The sequence below is a fragment of the Panthera pardus genome, unplaced genomic scaffold, assembly GCF_024362965.1.
Source record: "Panthera pardus isolate Hobbes unplaced genomic scaffold, ASM2436296v1 HiC_scaffold_26, whole genome shotgun sequence".
Classification (NCBI taxonomy): domain Eukaryota; kingdom Metazoa; phylum Chordata; class Mammalia; order Carnivora; family Felidae; genus Panthera; species Panthera pardus.
Genome location: NW_026526832.1, coordinates 38,812,566 through 38,827,056, shown reverse-complemented (window position 1 = coordinate 38,827,056; position 14,491 = coordinate 38,812,566). Strand labels below are relative to the sequence as shown.

Genomic DNA, 14,491 nt, shown 5'->3' with positions numbered 1-14,491 from the left:
GTGACCTTTTGCACCAAATTAGCCCTGCAAGGAGATTCGATCCCAGCTACACCGGGAGGCGAGCTGGTGGTAGTTCCCCATTTTGCAAGGTGAGGGTCGGGCCCGTGAGGGTCGAGGCCATCCCAGACGGGCTGTTGGGGCTGTTTTAGGGAGGGCTCCCCTTGGTGCTGCCCCAGCTTGGCGGCTCAAGCTTTGCTCGGTGGCTGAGGGAGGAAGGCCTCCCCGAGGGGAGGCAGTCGCCCGGAACTCGGCTCTTCTCCGAGGACCCCATTTGCCGTTTCCTCACTCTACCGTCCCCACCGTGGTAAGCTCGGTGGCTCCCAGTTTGGGGTCAAGTTTGGTTTTCTCAGGCCCCGGATGATGTGCCGCAAGCGCGCCTCGCCCTTCCCTCGCCCTTTCCTGGCGCGAAGCCATCTTGGTTTCCCGGGCTCTGCGTTTTTTTGTGCTGCTCTAGGGCCCCTGCCTAATTGTCTTCGACAACGTTTAGCATATACTTTGGTCTTCAGAAAATACCAGCTGAGGGGAACCTGGGTGGCTCAGTCGGTTAAGTGCCCAACCAACTTTACCCCAGGTCACCATCTCACAGTTCGCGATTTCGAGCCCCACGTGGGGCTCTGCTGACGGCTCTCTCAAAAAATAAACATCTAAAAAAATCTTAAAAAAAAAAAAAAAAAGAGGGGCGCCTGGGTGGCTCAGTCGGTTAAGCGTCCGACTTCAGCTCAGGTCACCATCTCGCGGTCCGCGAGTTGGAGCCCCGCGTCGGGCTCTGGGCTGATGGCTCAGAGCCTGGAGCCTGCTTCCGATTCTGTGTCTCCCTCTCTCTCTGCCCCTCCCCCGTTCATGCTGTGTCTCTCTCTGTCTCAAAAATAAATAAACGTTAAAAAAAAATTAAGGGGCACCTGGGTGGCGCAGTCAGTTAAGCGTCCGACTTCAGCCAGGTCACGATCTCGCGGTCCGTGAGTTCGAGCCCCGCGTCAGGCTCTGGGCCGATGGCTCGGAGCCTGGAGCCTGTTTCCGATTCTGTGTCGCCCTCTCTCTGCCCCTCCCCTGTTCATGCTCTGTCTCTCTCTGTCCCAAAAATAAATTAAAAAAAAAAAAAAAAAAAAAAAAAAAGTGACCAGTGCCCAGGATTTTAAGTGTGCACTTCATTAAACTGCACGTGTCAGGCCTTTGGGGTCGATGGCCACAGCCCCGTAACCTGGGAGAATACTGCAGTTACAAGTTCCTAGTGATGGGGGTTTTGTGGGTTACATTAAGTGGTTGAGTCTTTAAATCAGATACCGAGTGGTCATGAAGCTTGCTACGTTCAGTCTCATTCTGTGGGAAACAAGATTGGTAAACTTTCCAGAAAGCTCCCAGAAATTTTTCTTTTAAACAATTCTGAATCTGTTGGTTTTTCTGATGACAAGTGACATTAAAACAAAATCCATGCCCCAAGAAAATACATTTTAGCACTTTGTGAGAAAACAATTGCTTTCGAGACTAGCGTGTGCCAAGGAACAAGTATATTTTGAGGTGGCCGCTGAGAAGCGCTTTCATTGTAGATAACGTGTCACCTGTAAAATCTGCGTACGGTAACAACTCGGAAAAGAATATTCTAACACTTTTAAAAACTTCCAAAGACTCAGCTGACTTAGCATTCATTTGTTAGAAACTTAAATATCAAATCATTTCCAATTGCTTTATAAGAACAAAGATTACCCCAATACCAAGAAAGGTGGGAAATTTGGGTGTTGGCAAATGTAGTTGCCCAACTGACGAGGCATAGCCAGTGATGTGTTTCTGTTCACGTCTCTCTTTGGAAAAGCCTTTATCCACATGCAAAAGTATAATGGAATGTCAGCCGTCACCCAGCTTCAGCAGTTGGATGTTTTAACGGTCTTATTTAATCTACTCCCATCCCCTTTTATTTTTGCTGGGGTATTTTTTTTTAATTTTTATCTTTTAATGTTTATTTTTGGGAGAGAGACAGAGGGTGAGCAGGGGAGGGGCAGAGAGAGAGGGAGACAGAATCCAAAGCAGGCCCCAGGCCCTGAGCTGTCAGCACAGAGCCCAACTCGGGGCTGGAACTCACGAACCACGAGATCATGACCTGAGCTGAAGTCGGCCGCTCAACCGACTGAGCCACCCAGGCGCCCCAGATGTAACTTTCTGAATTTTCCTTTTCCCTTCAGCTTATGTATTAGTCCAGCCTTTAGTCCCTAATTCCTACAATATGGTAAAAGAACCGATAAAGGTATTTGAAGCCGCAAAGTTCCTTAGTGGAACATTTTCAACTTCTTGAGGCACTGAGATACATAATTTTAGATCTCTTAACACTACACTTGATACTTACAAAAGTTTGTGACAGTACAATAAAACCACATCTAATGAAAATAGAGACACTTCAATTATCAGAGATGGTTCTGGTCACAAAGATCGCTCCCATTGCTGGAGAAGCAGTTAGTGCCTTCAGCTCAGTCGGAATGTTCTCTCTGTAATCAAAACAGCAGCAACAGTGGGTGACTGATTATAAGGAAGTTTAGTCTGAATGCCTCTTCCTCTGGCAGTTACATTTTTACTCAGAATTCTATACGATAAAATCAAGTTCATGGTCTGTAGTGATGTATTTACGTGAGGGGTCTGTTGTATCCAGCACGCTACCCTCTGCTCCCAAAACAGCCTTCCCACCTCCCTGAAGTGGGGCAAAACCCTGTTCGGTCTGTAATCACTGCGCGACTGAGCCCGCTATGGCCCACAGCCATGGCCTTGTCACTCTGCTAATTTCATTCACAACCGTTCCCGTTTGGCACGTTGCAAGCCTGGACTGCGGACACGGTGCAGTGAGGGCCCGATGGCAGTGCTGCCCACTGGGCCCGTTTTAATCCTTCGGCACAGGTCCGTTAGGGACGTCGCCGGGCGGGAGCTGGGGCCTTCCGGGAGCTGCCTCGCTTCTCCGACTTGAGTTCTCGTGTGTAGAGCGGAGGACGGGGCCCGGCCTGGCCGAGTCTCCTGGTTCCTCCGATCGTAAGGGTCGCTGTCAGAGCACACGACCTGTCAGTCCCCGCCGAGGAGCTGTATGTCCTTTGGAGAGTGACATGCAGACCCGCTGTTTGTTGAAAGGATACATGAAAAAAAGAAAATTAAAAAAAAAAAAAAGAATACGTGAGCCGTCTTGTCCTTGAAAACAAATCGGTGATGTTACTTTTGAAAGGAGTGAGAATGCGTGAAATCAGTCTCCTGAACAAGAAGGGTTTGTTGTCTCGCAGGTACTGGGAAGTGAGGTGGCTAAGAGCCCAGTCTGCAACCCTTCAATCTGTGAGCGGAACAAAGGAGAAGTTCTACATTTTATTCTTTTTTTTTCTAATTTTTTTAAAAAGTGTATTTATTTTTGAGAGGGGGAGAGAGAGAGAGAGAGAGAGAGAGAGAGAGAGAGAGAATGAGTGGAGGAGGGGCAGAGAGAGAGGGAGACACAGAATCCGAAGCAGGCTCCAGGCTCCGAGCTGTCAACACAGAGCCCGACGTGGGGCTCGAACTGACGAACAGCTAGATCATGACCTGAGCCGAAATCGGACACTTAACGGACTGAGCCACCCAGGCGCCCCAGGCTGTGCAGAGGCCCCTGCTTTTGAGGCCGGCGACACGCGGATCCTCTGGTAGACCCAGGGCACGGAAAAACGAGGTAAGTTACAGCCTCTGCCCAGAAGGTCGTCAGTGCGCAGGGCCCGAGGCAGACACGTCTGACGGTCGTGAACCCAGGCGGCCTTGACTTCCCAGTTACTGATGCGCTGTAGGTAAGAAGGTTTGCCTTCCTGGTGGCTCGCGGAGTCCGTTCCTTTGGCTTCTGTTGACCCAGGACGAGGTGCACAGGGATGGCCTGGAGGAACCACGGAAAGACTGAGGACCCCGGCCCAGGAGTCCCCGTGTGGGGTTAGCAGCTTTGACAGCTGCCCCGTGCTGTTCAAGTTCAGGCTGTTCCCAGCCGCTTGAGGCGGCCTCCCCCTCACCAGGCCCGTCGATGGGCCTGATGGTGCGGTTCTGTGGCCGTCCCTCGCCGCTCCTGGGGGGGGCTGCTGCGGGAGGCGGGGACCACATCCATCAGGTCTTTACCTCCTCCCGCAAGGAGCAGGGACGGGTTTGTTGGCGTCCGTCCCTGTGCCAGGGCAGGAGCGTGCGGTCTCGTGGGGCAACCAAGGAGGGAAGGCAGGAAGTGAGAATTTGCACGACGGCTACCACTTGACGCGTGAGCGTCCCCGCGTGTCCGGTGCCTCATTAACTCAATGCCTCGCAGCGACCCTGTGAGGGAGGCGGGGCTTCGCCGAGCCCAGTCCCGGGACCAGCAGCTCCAGCCCGGCTTGGGAACTGGTGAGAAATGAAAGTTCCCGGGTCTCCGCACCAGCCCACTGACTCAGAAGGTCTGGGGTGGGGCCCTGTCTGCGTTTTCAGAGGCCTTCTGGATGGTTCCGGTGCACGCTCACGTTTGAGACCCCGCGATCTCGGGTGCTCTCATGACCTCGGATGCTGTGGTGTGGTCAGAGGTTGTGGTGAGTCGTAGCATCCCTGAGTGTGGCTAACAGCCCTCGTGCTGGCGAGCGACACTGTGAAGTCAGAGCTGGATGTCCCGGCCCGGTGGGCGCGAGTGTTCCCTGACCGTCTGGGGTCTGTGCCCACCGGTGACCAGTGTGGCTGAGGGGTGGGATACGCAAGCGGAGGGAGGCTTTCAGGGGACTCTGGGGAGACAGAGCCTTCGGGCCTGGGACGGGGGGAGCACGGTGAACGGCCTCACGGACAGCGTCCACGGCCACAGCTGCACGGCCGGGTGACTCCAGGGAAAATTCCTGTCCAGAGACAGACAGGCCTGGTCCGGCTCTTGTGTGCGGATGGCTCCGCTATCTGTGGGAGATGTAAATAATTCTGGGGAGCCGTGCCAGATTCTCACTGTGACCCACTGCGCGGGGCCAGGCTGCTGGAGGGGTCGGGGTTCACCGGGAGAAGCCCGAGCCCAGGGCCGTGACTTGCGCGCTTTCGAGAAGAAAACTGAGGGCGGGACGGAAGACAGAGAAGGTCCGGAGGGAGACGTGCCTAGTGATTCCTCATGACTTTTTGGTACTTGTTGGCCAGGCAGGTGTAAACACGATTCCCAATTGAAATTCGGTTCTAATTTACAAGCTACTTGAAGCAGGTACGTTAGTATAATATTACCACCTCTTCTGTAACCAAGAGTGATTCTCAGGTTTTGGCACTTTTTGAAAGAGCCCTTAACAATTCGGGACACAAAACAAAAGGTAAGTGTCCCAGGTCAGTGGTGAGACAGGAGGAGGGTTGCGGGGGCGGGGGGCGGGGGGGCGTGGGACAGGCTCGCTGTCTGCTCGTTCCACACGGTCTGCAAAGCATGAGCTGGGCAAGGGCTCTCACTCTCCGCCCTGTCTCCTGCGCTCTAGCCAGAGTGCCAGAGCCTCGTGGGAGGGCAAGTGCTGAGGACTGAATAGGGGCTGACTCAGGGGTCCTTGCTGGCACCTGGATGCCGCGCCTTCCCCTCAGCTGGCGTTGAGCGTGGGCGAGGGGATGCACCCTCGGGACACGGTATGCTGTCACCCAGGACTGCGGTCTCAGGCCTCCTGTCCGGTGACGCTCGTGGCACCAGGGGCGTCTTTGGAGCGTGGCTCTTCCTCGTGGTGGGGAGTGTCCAGAACACCGTGGGACTCTCAGCAGCATCCCGGCCCCTTCCCCCCAGAAGCCAGCACCGCGCCCCCAACCGCACGGCGTGACGGTATCTCCAGAATGCTGCCAAACGTCCCCGGGCAGGGGTGAAGTCAAGTTGGGCTGTGTTAGTTTGGATTTCAGTTGGTTAAATTGTTCTGACACCTGTCACCACACGGATGAACCTTGGGGACGTTACGCTCCGTGAAATAAGCCAGTCACAAAAAGACAAATACTGCTTGCTTCCCATTATGTGAGAGTCTTAGAATAGTCAACATCATAGAAAGTCCAGCAGTGGTGGCCAGGGGGCTGAGGTGGGGGTGTGATGGGACTGTGGCGTTAACGGGCACGGAGGTCTGGTTTCACAAGATGGAAGGAATCACGGAGGTGGATGGGATGTGTCACGTGACATCTGAATGTATTTAATACCACCGAACTGTATACTGAAGAGTGATTAAGACGGTGAATCGTACGTCGTGTGTATTTTATCACAACGACGAGAAAACTTTAAAAAATCAGTTGGGTATATTTGTGTGGGTTCTCTGCTCTGCTTCTCCATATAATGAATCTTGACGTTGGGCAGACTGATTCCCCCTACTTCATTCTTCGTTTCCAAATTGTTTTAACTCTTCTGCTTCCTTTGTCTTCTAGTTCTGGAAGAATCCTGTCTCTGTCTACAAAGCTTCCTGCTGGGATTTCAATAGGAATCGCGTTAAGCCTGTAGATCACTTTGGGGGGAATCCGGCCTCCTTTTCGCGCGGAGCCTTCCCGTCCCGGAGCTCGACGCGCCTCGCGGTTTCTTAAACCTGCTGCGATTTTCCCGGTCGGCGCGTTGTTTCAGCACTTAGGTCCTGCACGTGTTTTGTGAGGTTTCCATCCAGGCATTTCATTCCTTGGAGCGACTGTAAATGATTTTTAATTTCGGAGTCTCTGTGTTCATTTCGTTCCTTTGAGCGATTGTAAATGATTTTTAATTTCGGAGTCTCTGTGTTCATTTCGTTCCTTTGAGCGATTGTAAATGATTTTTAATTTCGGGGTCTACGTGTTCACTGCTCGCTCGCGGAAGTGCCCCGGGTTTCCGTGTGTTCATGTTGTACTCGCAGCCCTGCTGAGCCCCCTTACTGGTTTTAGGAATTTCTGTAGACTCTCTGGGATTCTCCAAGCAGACACTTCTGTCGTCTGCACAAGGGGCTGTTCGGTTTTTCTTTTCTGACCCGCGTGCCTTTTCTTTCCTTGCCGTGTCTTTTGCTCTGGCTGGGACTCCAGCACTGCGTTGCAGTGGTCAGAGTGGATGTCCTGCCGTGTCCAGATCTTAGGAGGGAGATGTTCAGTCTTTCCTGAGTATGGTGTTATCGTAGGTTTATTTAAACGTTGATGCTGCTTTATCAAGTTGAGAAAGCACCCCCTTCGGAGAGGTTTTTTTTTTTCATGAAGAGGTGTTGAATTTTGTCAAATGCTTTTTCTTGTACCTGTTGATGTGATCATGCAATTTTTCCTTGTTAGCTTTTACTACGGTTGATGATACTGCTGGACTTTTGAATATTGACCCAGGCTTACATCCCTGAAACACTCCACTTGGTGACAGTTTATAAATCTTTCTTATTTATTGCTGAATCCTGTTTGCCAGCATTTCGTTAAAGACTTTTGCATCTGTATTCGTGAGGGTTATCGGTCTACAGTTTTCTTTCTTTCTTTTTTTTTGTACTGTCTTTGTCTGGTTTGGGTATCAGGGTCATGCCAACTTCATAAAATTAATTGGTGAACGCTCCTCCCTCTTCTGTTTTCTGGAAGAGGTATGTAAACTTGGTGTTAACTCTTCTTTAAAAGTTTGGTAAAGGGGCGCCTGGGTGGCTCAGTCGGTTGAGCGTCCGACTTTGGCTCAGGTCATGATCTCGCAGTCTGTGGGTTCGAGCCCCAACGTGGGACTCTGTGCTGACAGCTTGGAGTCTGGAGCCTGCTTTGGATTCTGTGTCTCCTCTCTCTGACCCTCCCCCGTTCATGCTCTGTCTCAAAAATAAATACATGTTAAAAAAAATTAAAAAAAAATTAAAGTTTGGTACAATTCTGGTATGAAATCACCTGGCCTGCCTGGAGTTTCCTTTTTGGGAGTTTTTAAGTTACAAATTCAGTTCCCTTCATTGTTATGGGGCTGCTAAGTCGTCTATTTCATGTTGGGTCCATTGTGGTAGATCCTGTGTTTCCCTGAAAGTGGCCCATTTGGTCCAGGTTGTGAGATTTATTTATGCTATTAGGTGGTTTTAATAAAGGATCCATTCTTTTTCATGGATTTTGTGATGTGCATGGAATTTGACAGGTTTTACAAAATTTGTAATCTCTTAAGATTTCTCTTTTTGGTATAAATACAAATGCACCATTGAATGTGGCATTTAAAAAAATGTTTTTAATGTTTATTTTTGAGAGAGAGAGACTAACACAGCACGAGCCGGGGAGGAGCAGAGAGAGAGACACAGAATCCGAAACAGGTTCCAGGCTCCGAGCTGTCAGCACAGAGCCCGACACGGGGCTCAAACCCACGAACTGTGAGATCATGACCTGAGCCGAAGTCAGACGCTCAACCGACTGAGCCACCCAGGTTCCCCTGAATGTAGCTTTTTATGATCCTAATTTTATGTGTGTATCTCTTTCTTAAAGAAGCACCCCCCCCCCCAAAAGTCAGGCTGCGCAGAAGCTGGACCCGCCCAGCCCGCCGCACAGAGAGAGTCTGGGGCACACACGAAGCTTCGGTGAGCGCGGTGAGTCTGGGGTCTCGCCACGGGTTCGGTCTCGACCAGTAGACGAGGTTAATGCTGTGAAGTGAAAGCCCACTCGGAGAACGGGAGAGGAAGCGTGTCAGCTGCGTGTGTTTCTGTCTGATGTGACACCAGGTGATAAGGACCACTCAATGCTTTCCTGCATCCCCACCGTCCTCCCGGAAGAGAGGCCAGGACAGTCGGGGTGGCGTCGGGGGTGAAGAGCTGGAAGGACCTCTCGGGGCGGGTCCGTGGTCTGCCGGGAGCCCTGACCTCCGGGAGTTTGCAACGTTCCCACACCCTCCTCGCCGCCCTCCCGCGGGGCAGCTGATGTATTTCAAACAGGAAGCTCTTTGCAGATAAGGCTGCAGCCTGATTTGCTGGGCAGCCTGACAGCCGGGGCCCCGCTCGCCTGGCCTGTGGGGCTCAGCGGCCTCTGTAAATAGCAGCCATGAGGCTCCCGGGTGCAGTGTCCTCGTGGGTCCCCGACGGTCAGGACGCCCCCTTCGCCTAGTGTGCGCTGCAGGTAGGGACACTCTGCCGGGTGACCTGGCGGTCTTGGAGGGCAGGACGGGGGTCGCCTGGTCGAGGCGAGCTTCCGGGTACGGCCAGAGGTGGGAGAACAGACGGGAATCTGTTCTTAGGTCCCCACAAAGGATGGGGGTGTCACGTGAACCAGGCACTAGAATTCCACCGTTTTGTTAATTCACCAGTTCATGGTGGAAACTTCCCGGGGATAACTGACGACGACCTAGGGCTGCCGGCTACCAGACGGTTGGGGGAGGCCTTCTCAGCTCTGCACACGTTCAGAGAGGTGGGGCAGCGAGTTTCCGAATCGCCAGTCGCAGCGTGGGGCCGCACGGACAACAGCAGTAACCTGTACCCGTGGCCGGTAGCTCTGTTTTGGGGTTCGGTAATGGGAATGCCAGATGTGGGCAAAGATAGGACCGGAGAAGGTCACTTTCAAGCGCAGAGAGGGTCGCCTGGTACGGAGTGGGGGTTTCTCGTCTCCCAAACTGGATGAGACATGGTGTGACGGGGGCCCTTCCTGGCCTGCTGGCTGTGACAACCTGGAGGCCGAAGTTAGGAGGTGCTTATGAATTTAAAAGGCAAAGTTGGAAAGCCGCCGTGTGTGCGTAACAGGACTTCTGATGTGTAACAGGACTTTCCTGGGGGCCAGAGCCGCGCCCCGACCTCTCACGGCTATTCTGGTTCATCCACAAGCTTGAGAGGTCTGTGAGTGAGGAGCGGAGACAGAGGTCGGAGAACACGACGGGAAAAGCCTCTTACTTTGCGCGTGCCTCTCGGGTGGGCTCTGGGGAAGGACCCCTCATCAGCGTGACCGTCACCATAGGAAGCAACCCCGTCGTGGGGGTGGGGCCCCAGCGCCCCGGTGCTCCTGGATGTGGTTCTCCGTCTATATAAATGCTGGGCCCTAATGTGGATATTTAATGAAAACGTACCACTGCACGTTTGGCAGATTAAGCCACATTGTTTTCATCGTCTCCTTCGTTCTTATAAGGAACTGCGACTGAGAATTCCAAATTGTATCTCCCCTCTGAAACCCTGGCTTCCTTCACTGAAGGGAGGGTGGGAACCTCCTGGTCTCTGGCCGGGAGATAAGGATGTTATTCTTAAAGGAGGCCAGGAGCTTCTGCGTTTACAAACAGAATTCCTCTCCTCCCGGGCGGGGGAGCCAGAACCCTGGGGAAGGGGCTCCCACCCAGGGCCGCCCTGCTCTCTGCCCTGCTGATGCGCGAGCAGCGAGGGCCTCAGGGAGGCGTTCTGGCTTCCGCTGGTTCTGGGCTCTCCCCTCCCTGGGCACCGCCTTGCTGGGGAGGTAGCAAGCAAGCCGCCTCGTGTGAGGGCGGTGGGTCGTGCTGAGCAGCGTGGCGGTCTCTTGACACACCCCTTCTATCCGGAGGGGAAGTTTCCAGGTCAGCTGTTGACACCCCAAAACCTAAACCCTGTTTGCCTCTCCACATACCAGCAAATGCCCATCGGCTTCCGCACGAAAGTAGGTGTGGAACAGATGTTTGTCATGACTTTTTTTTTTTTGAGAGAGAGAGAAAGAGAGAGAGAGAGCCCATGTGCAAGTAGGGGAGGGGCAGGGGGAGCGTGAGAGAGAATCCCAAGCAGGCTCCACACTCAGCACAGAGTTCAATTTGGGGCTCGATCCCACGACCCTGGGATCCTGACCTGAGCCCTAAATCAAGAGCTGGACACTCAACCGACTGAGCTGCCCAGAAGCTCGTATCGTGACTTAAAAAATTTTTTGGGGGGCACCTGGGTGGCTCAGTCGGTTAAGCGGCCGACTTCAGCTCGGGTCATGATCTTGTGGTTTGTGAGTTCAAGCCCCGCATCGGGCTCTGTGCTGACGGCTCGGAGCCTGGAGCCTGTTTCAGATTCTGTGTCTCCCTCTCTCTCTGACCCTTCCCCGTTCATGCCCCGTCTCTCTCTGTCTCAAAAATAAATAAATGTTAAAAAAAAAAAATTAAAAAAAAATTTTTTTAATGGTTATTTATTTTTGAGAGACAGAGGCAAGTGGGGGATGGGCAGAGAGAGGCAGGCACAGAATCCGAAGCAGGCTCCAGGCTCTGAGCTGTCAGCACAGAGCCCGACGCGGGGCTTGAACCCACAAACCGCGAGATCATGACCTGAGCCGAAGACAGTCGCTTAACCGACTGAGACACCCAGGCACACCGTGACTTTTTTAAAATTGAGAGATTATTGACATACAACATAACGTTATCAAACACTGTTCAGAGCTACATCCTGGAAAGAGCCAAAGCCTTTGCTTCTACAGCAGCTAAGATCCTTGCAGTGAAGGACACACTGCAGTGACCAGGCCGGGCTGTCCTTTGTTCAGAAACTGTTAGGGATTCCGGGACCCTGACGGCCGTGTGGCAGACGGACTGCGAGGCCGTGTCCACGCGGGTCCCTGGCTCTGCAGCGGCCGTGTGTCCGAGGGGCTGGCCCTGGGAATCACGTGTGGACGTCAGGCATGGAAGACCCTTGGGGAGCTTGACAGGCAGTAGCAGGAAAAGAGCATCCGCTTCTGTGTGTTGTGCTTGTGAAGTTCTGTGTGTTCGTTTGTTCGTTTGTTCGTTCGTTCATTCACGGATTCTTTCCTTCACTCGGCCAGGGTGCCCTGAGCGCTTTGCCAGCTGCGGGCGTGACCTACTTCCCGACCACGTTGCGGGCTCGGGGACCCCCGGCCCAGCCGGCAGAGGAGAAGGGAAAGGGCAAAGGTCAGCCCTGTGGGCTGTGGGCGACCTCGCACGTCTTCTCCCTCCTGCAGTCGGTCACTTGTGTGAGCGCCACAGGCCGAGCGCCAGCCTCCTGGTCCAGTTGTGGTGCGACGCTGGCCGTTCAGCCTCCCGCGGCCTGGGCCTCGCCACCCTCACGGCGAGAAGCGAGGTCCTCAGGTGGTCTTGGGAACTAAATAAGATCAACGTGTCTGGGTTAGGTAATAAATGGTGGCTCCTTTTCTCTCTACCAAACATAAACCAACACACAATAAAAGCCACGGGATCGTGATGTAAGGGGGCAGGTGGGCCCACTCTGGTGCTCGGTGGCTGATGGGAGCAGAGGGGGCAGGTCAGGTGCGTCAGGAGGCCCCAGGTCCTGACCCCACCGTCCCCACCGATGAGGGGTAACTCTGGGCAGCTGATTTCGTCCCCCATCTGTGGTCCCCTGGCCGGTGGGACGGGAGCAGTGTGCTGACCTCCGTGGGCCTTCTCTTCTCCCCCATTGAGGGGCAATCAGCCTCACCCCTACCCTCTACAGTCCACCCCGTGGTCACGCAGACGGGAGCTGGGGCCTCCATGCAGGTGTCACGGAGCGCAGGCGGTTTCTGCCTGCGTCCTTTTCATGGAGAAAGCGGCACAGCGTGGGCACGCTAAGGAGGGCACCGACGTCTCAGCTCAGAGACTCTGGCTTCCCCTGTCTGGAGCCGTCGCGGGCCACGGGGCCCTCATGCCGCGTGGTGACAGCAGCATCATGCTGTCTTCAGCAAGTGCTTGCCGCGCATGGCCCCAGCCCCTTGCAGACCTCTCGTGCTCCATGGCTCCTCCTCAGGGGGACCTCGGGGGCTGCAGCCTCCCCTTTAAGGTGAGCGCAGGCTGACAGCGGAGCCGTGATGCGGCCCGGGCACTGGTCCCGGTGCTGGCCCGAAGCCGGGCGCGCGGCTGTGCCCAAACGCTGTGCCATGTGAACGTAAAAGTCTCGGAGTGGGGGGTGTCTGGGTGTCGCCACCAAGCCTTCCCCACCGGCACTTGGGGGAGGGACGCACGGCCAGCTGTGTGCCCCTGCGCCTTCCAGGGTCTGTCCCCGTCCTGCCCCCCCTCACCCCAGGGACTGATCTCGGTGGTATAGGTGATAGACTTAGATAATCGATGAGCTGTAGCTGCACGTGGCAACGTGGGCGAGCCGGGGGCAGAAGGTTGAGTAAAACAGTCGAGGCTCAGAAGACTATGGTGCCTTATAAAGTCCCAAACCGAGCAAACTGCACAACATATTATTTAAGAATGCAGGGGCCTACGGTAATGCCAGTTAGGAAACCGCAGGAGACGCACGTTCACGGCCCCAGAGCCAGGCTCCTCAGGGGCTTGGGGTGGTCCTGGGCCCGGGGACTGCGGGGCCACTGTGCTGGGAGAAGTGTGGTACTTTCCACGCGACCCCGCCCCTGCCTCCGTGTGTACCAAGTATCCGCCACAGGGAAGCAGACTCGAGAATCCGGCGGCCGCCGTCGGGATGGAGGTCCGGGCGGGGCCGGCAGGGGAGGCACGGGCGGGCCCACGAGGGAGGGCCCCAAACGCGGGGACAGGCCCGACAACTACCTGCGCCCTGGCCCCGGGTTCTGAGTTCCCGTCACTGTGTCTCCTTCCCTCCTGCAGGAGTCAGCGTCCCGCACGCGCTCGTGATGAGGAGGGGCCTGGCTTTCCTCGGCCTGGCCTTCCTGTGGCTGCTCCCGTCTGGGCGTCCTCAGCAGACGGCGGAAGATGCCTGTTCCCTGCACATCCTCGTCCCGGGCCTCAAAGGTAACCCTGACCGGGGCCTTCCGTGCGTGGCCGAGTGCCAGCTCAGGGTCTGACCTCCGTGCGCCTCAGTTTCCCCATCTGCAAAATTAAGGGTTGGACTACATAATGTGCACACTTTCTTTGGCCAAGAGATCCTGTGATTCTGAAGCTACAAGCCACTGCTGACGTGTGGTCCACGCACCACACATGTTATCGCAAATGACTTGCAGAGTGAGATCTCATCTGGCCCGTTTTTTTATGTTTACTTATTTTTGAGACAGAGAGAGAGACAGAACGTGAGCGGGGGAGGGGCAGAGAGCGAGGGAGACACAGAATCTGAAGCAGCTCCAGGCTCCGAGCTGTCATCCCAGAGCCCGACGGGGGGCTTGAACCCACGAACCACGAGATCATGACATGAGCCAAAGTCGGACGCTCAACCGACTGAGGCGCCCAGGCGTCCCAGCCTCTGGTCCATTTTGCAGATAAGGACATTCAAGGCCCAGGGACATTTAGCAATTTGCCAAATAAACTGGGTCACTCAGGCTACGAAGCCAGTGCTCCTACGCCAGTTCCTGAGAGCTCTAAATTCCTACTTTAAAAAACAAACAAGCAAAACCCCCCAAAACTTTTCTCTTGTTGGTTTGCATATAATTTACTCCCGGTGGACCTTGCCCAGCCGAGCCGGTGGGGGGCGGGCACCAGCACAGGGGAAAGAGTCAGGGCCCTCAGACTGGCATCTTCATTCAGAAAAGGTCCCTGGTTTCTCCGTAGCTCGGGCAAGAGATTCCACAACCTTGTGATTCCCAAGTGGGATCCACCATTCGAGGGCCCCAGTGCAAGATGCAAATGTGGGCTTCTTGTTCAGAGTTATAAAAAGACTTCAAATCAGGGCCAGGGCACATGCCCCACGCGGGGTGGGCGAGCTTGGGCCTCCCGCTCCAGGAGCAAGAGGCAAGGGCGGGAGGGGCCGGCCCACGACTTGCACTGATTGCCTCGCGTGCCCCCGAATTCCATTCTGCCCCCTTCCCACTCGGACGGTGC

General features: G+C 54.6%; 1 protein-coding gene across 7 annotated transcripts in view; it reads left to right on the top strand.

Annotated features, from left to right (window-relative positions):
• The first annotated feature begins 5,047 nt into the window (after positions 1-5,047).
• Positions 5,048-14,491, top strand: part of COLEC11 (collectin subfamily member 11) — a 32,877-nt gene continuing 23,433 nt past the window's right edge. For 2 of the 7 annotated variants that reach the window (XM_053891194.1, XM_053891193.1), the window contains exon 1: positions 13,328-13,471. In XM_053891194.1, the coding sequence (XP_053747169.1) occupies positions 13,433-13,471 (39 nt within the window). In that variant the 5' untranslated portion in view covers positions 13,328-13,432. Of the gene's footprint in view, positions 5,162-8,788; positions 8,956-13,327; positions 13,472-14,491 lie in introns of those variants that run through there. The other 5 variants (XM_019453066.2, XM_019453090.2, XM_019453061.2 and 2 more) reach the window with 5 other exon arrangements.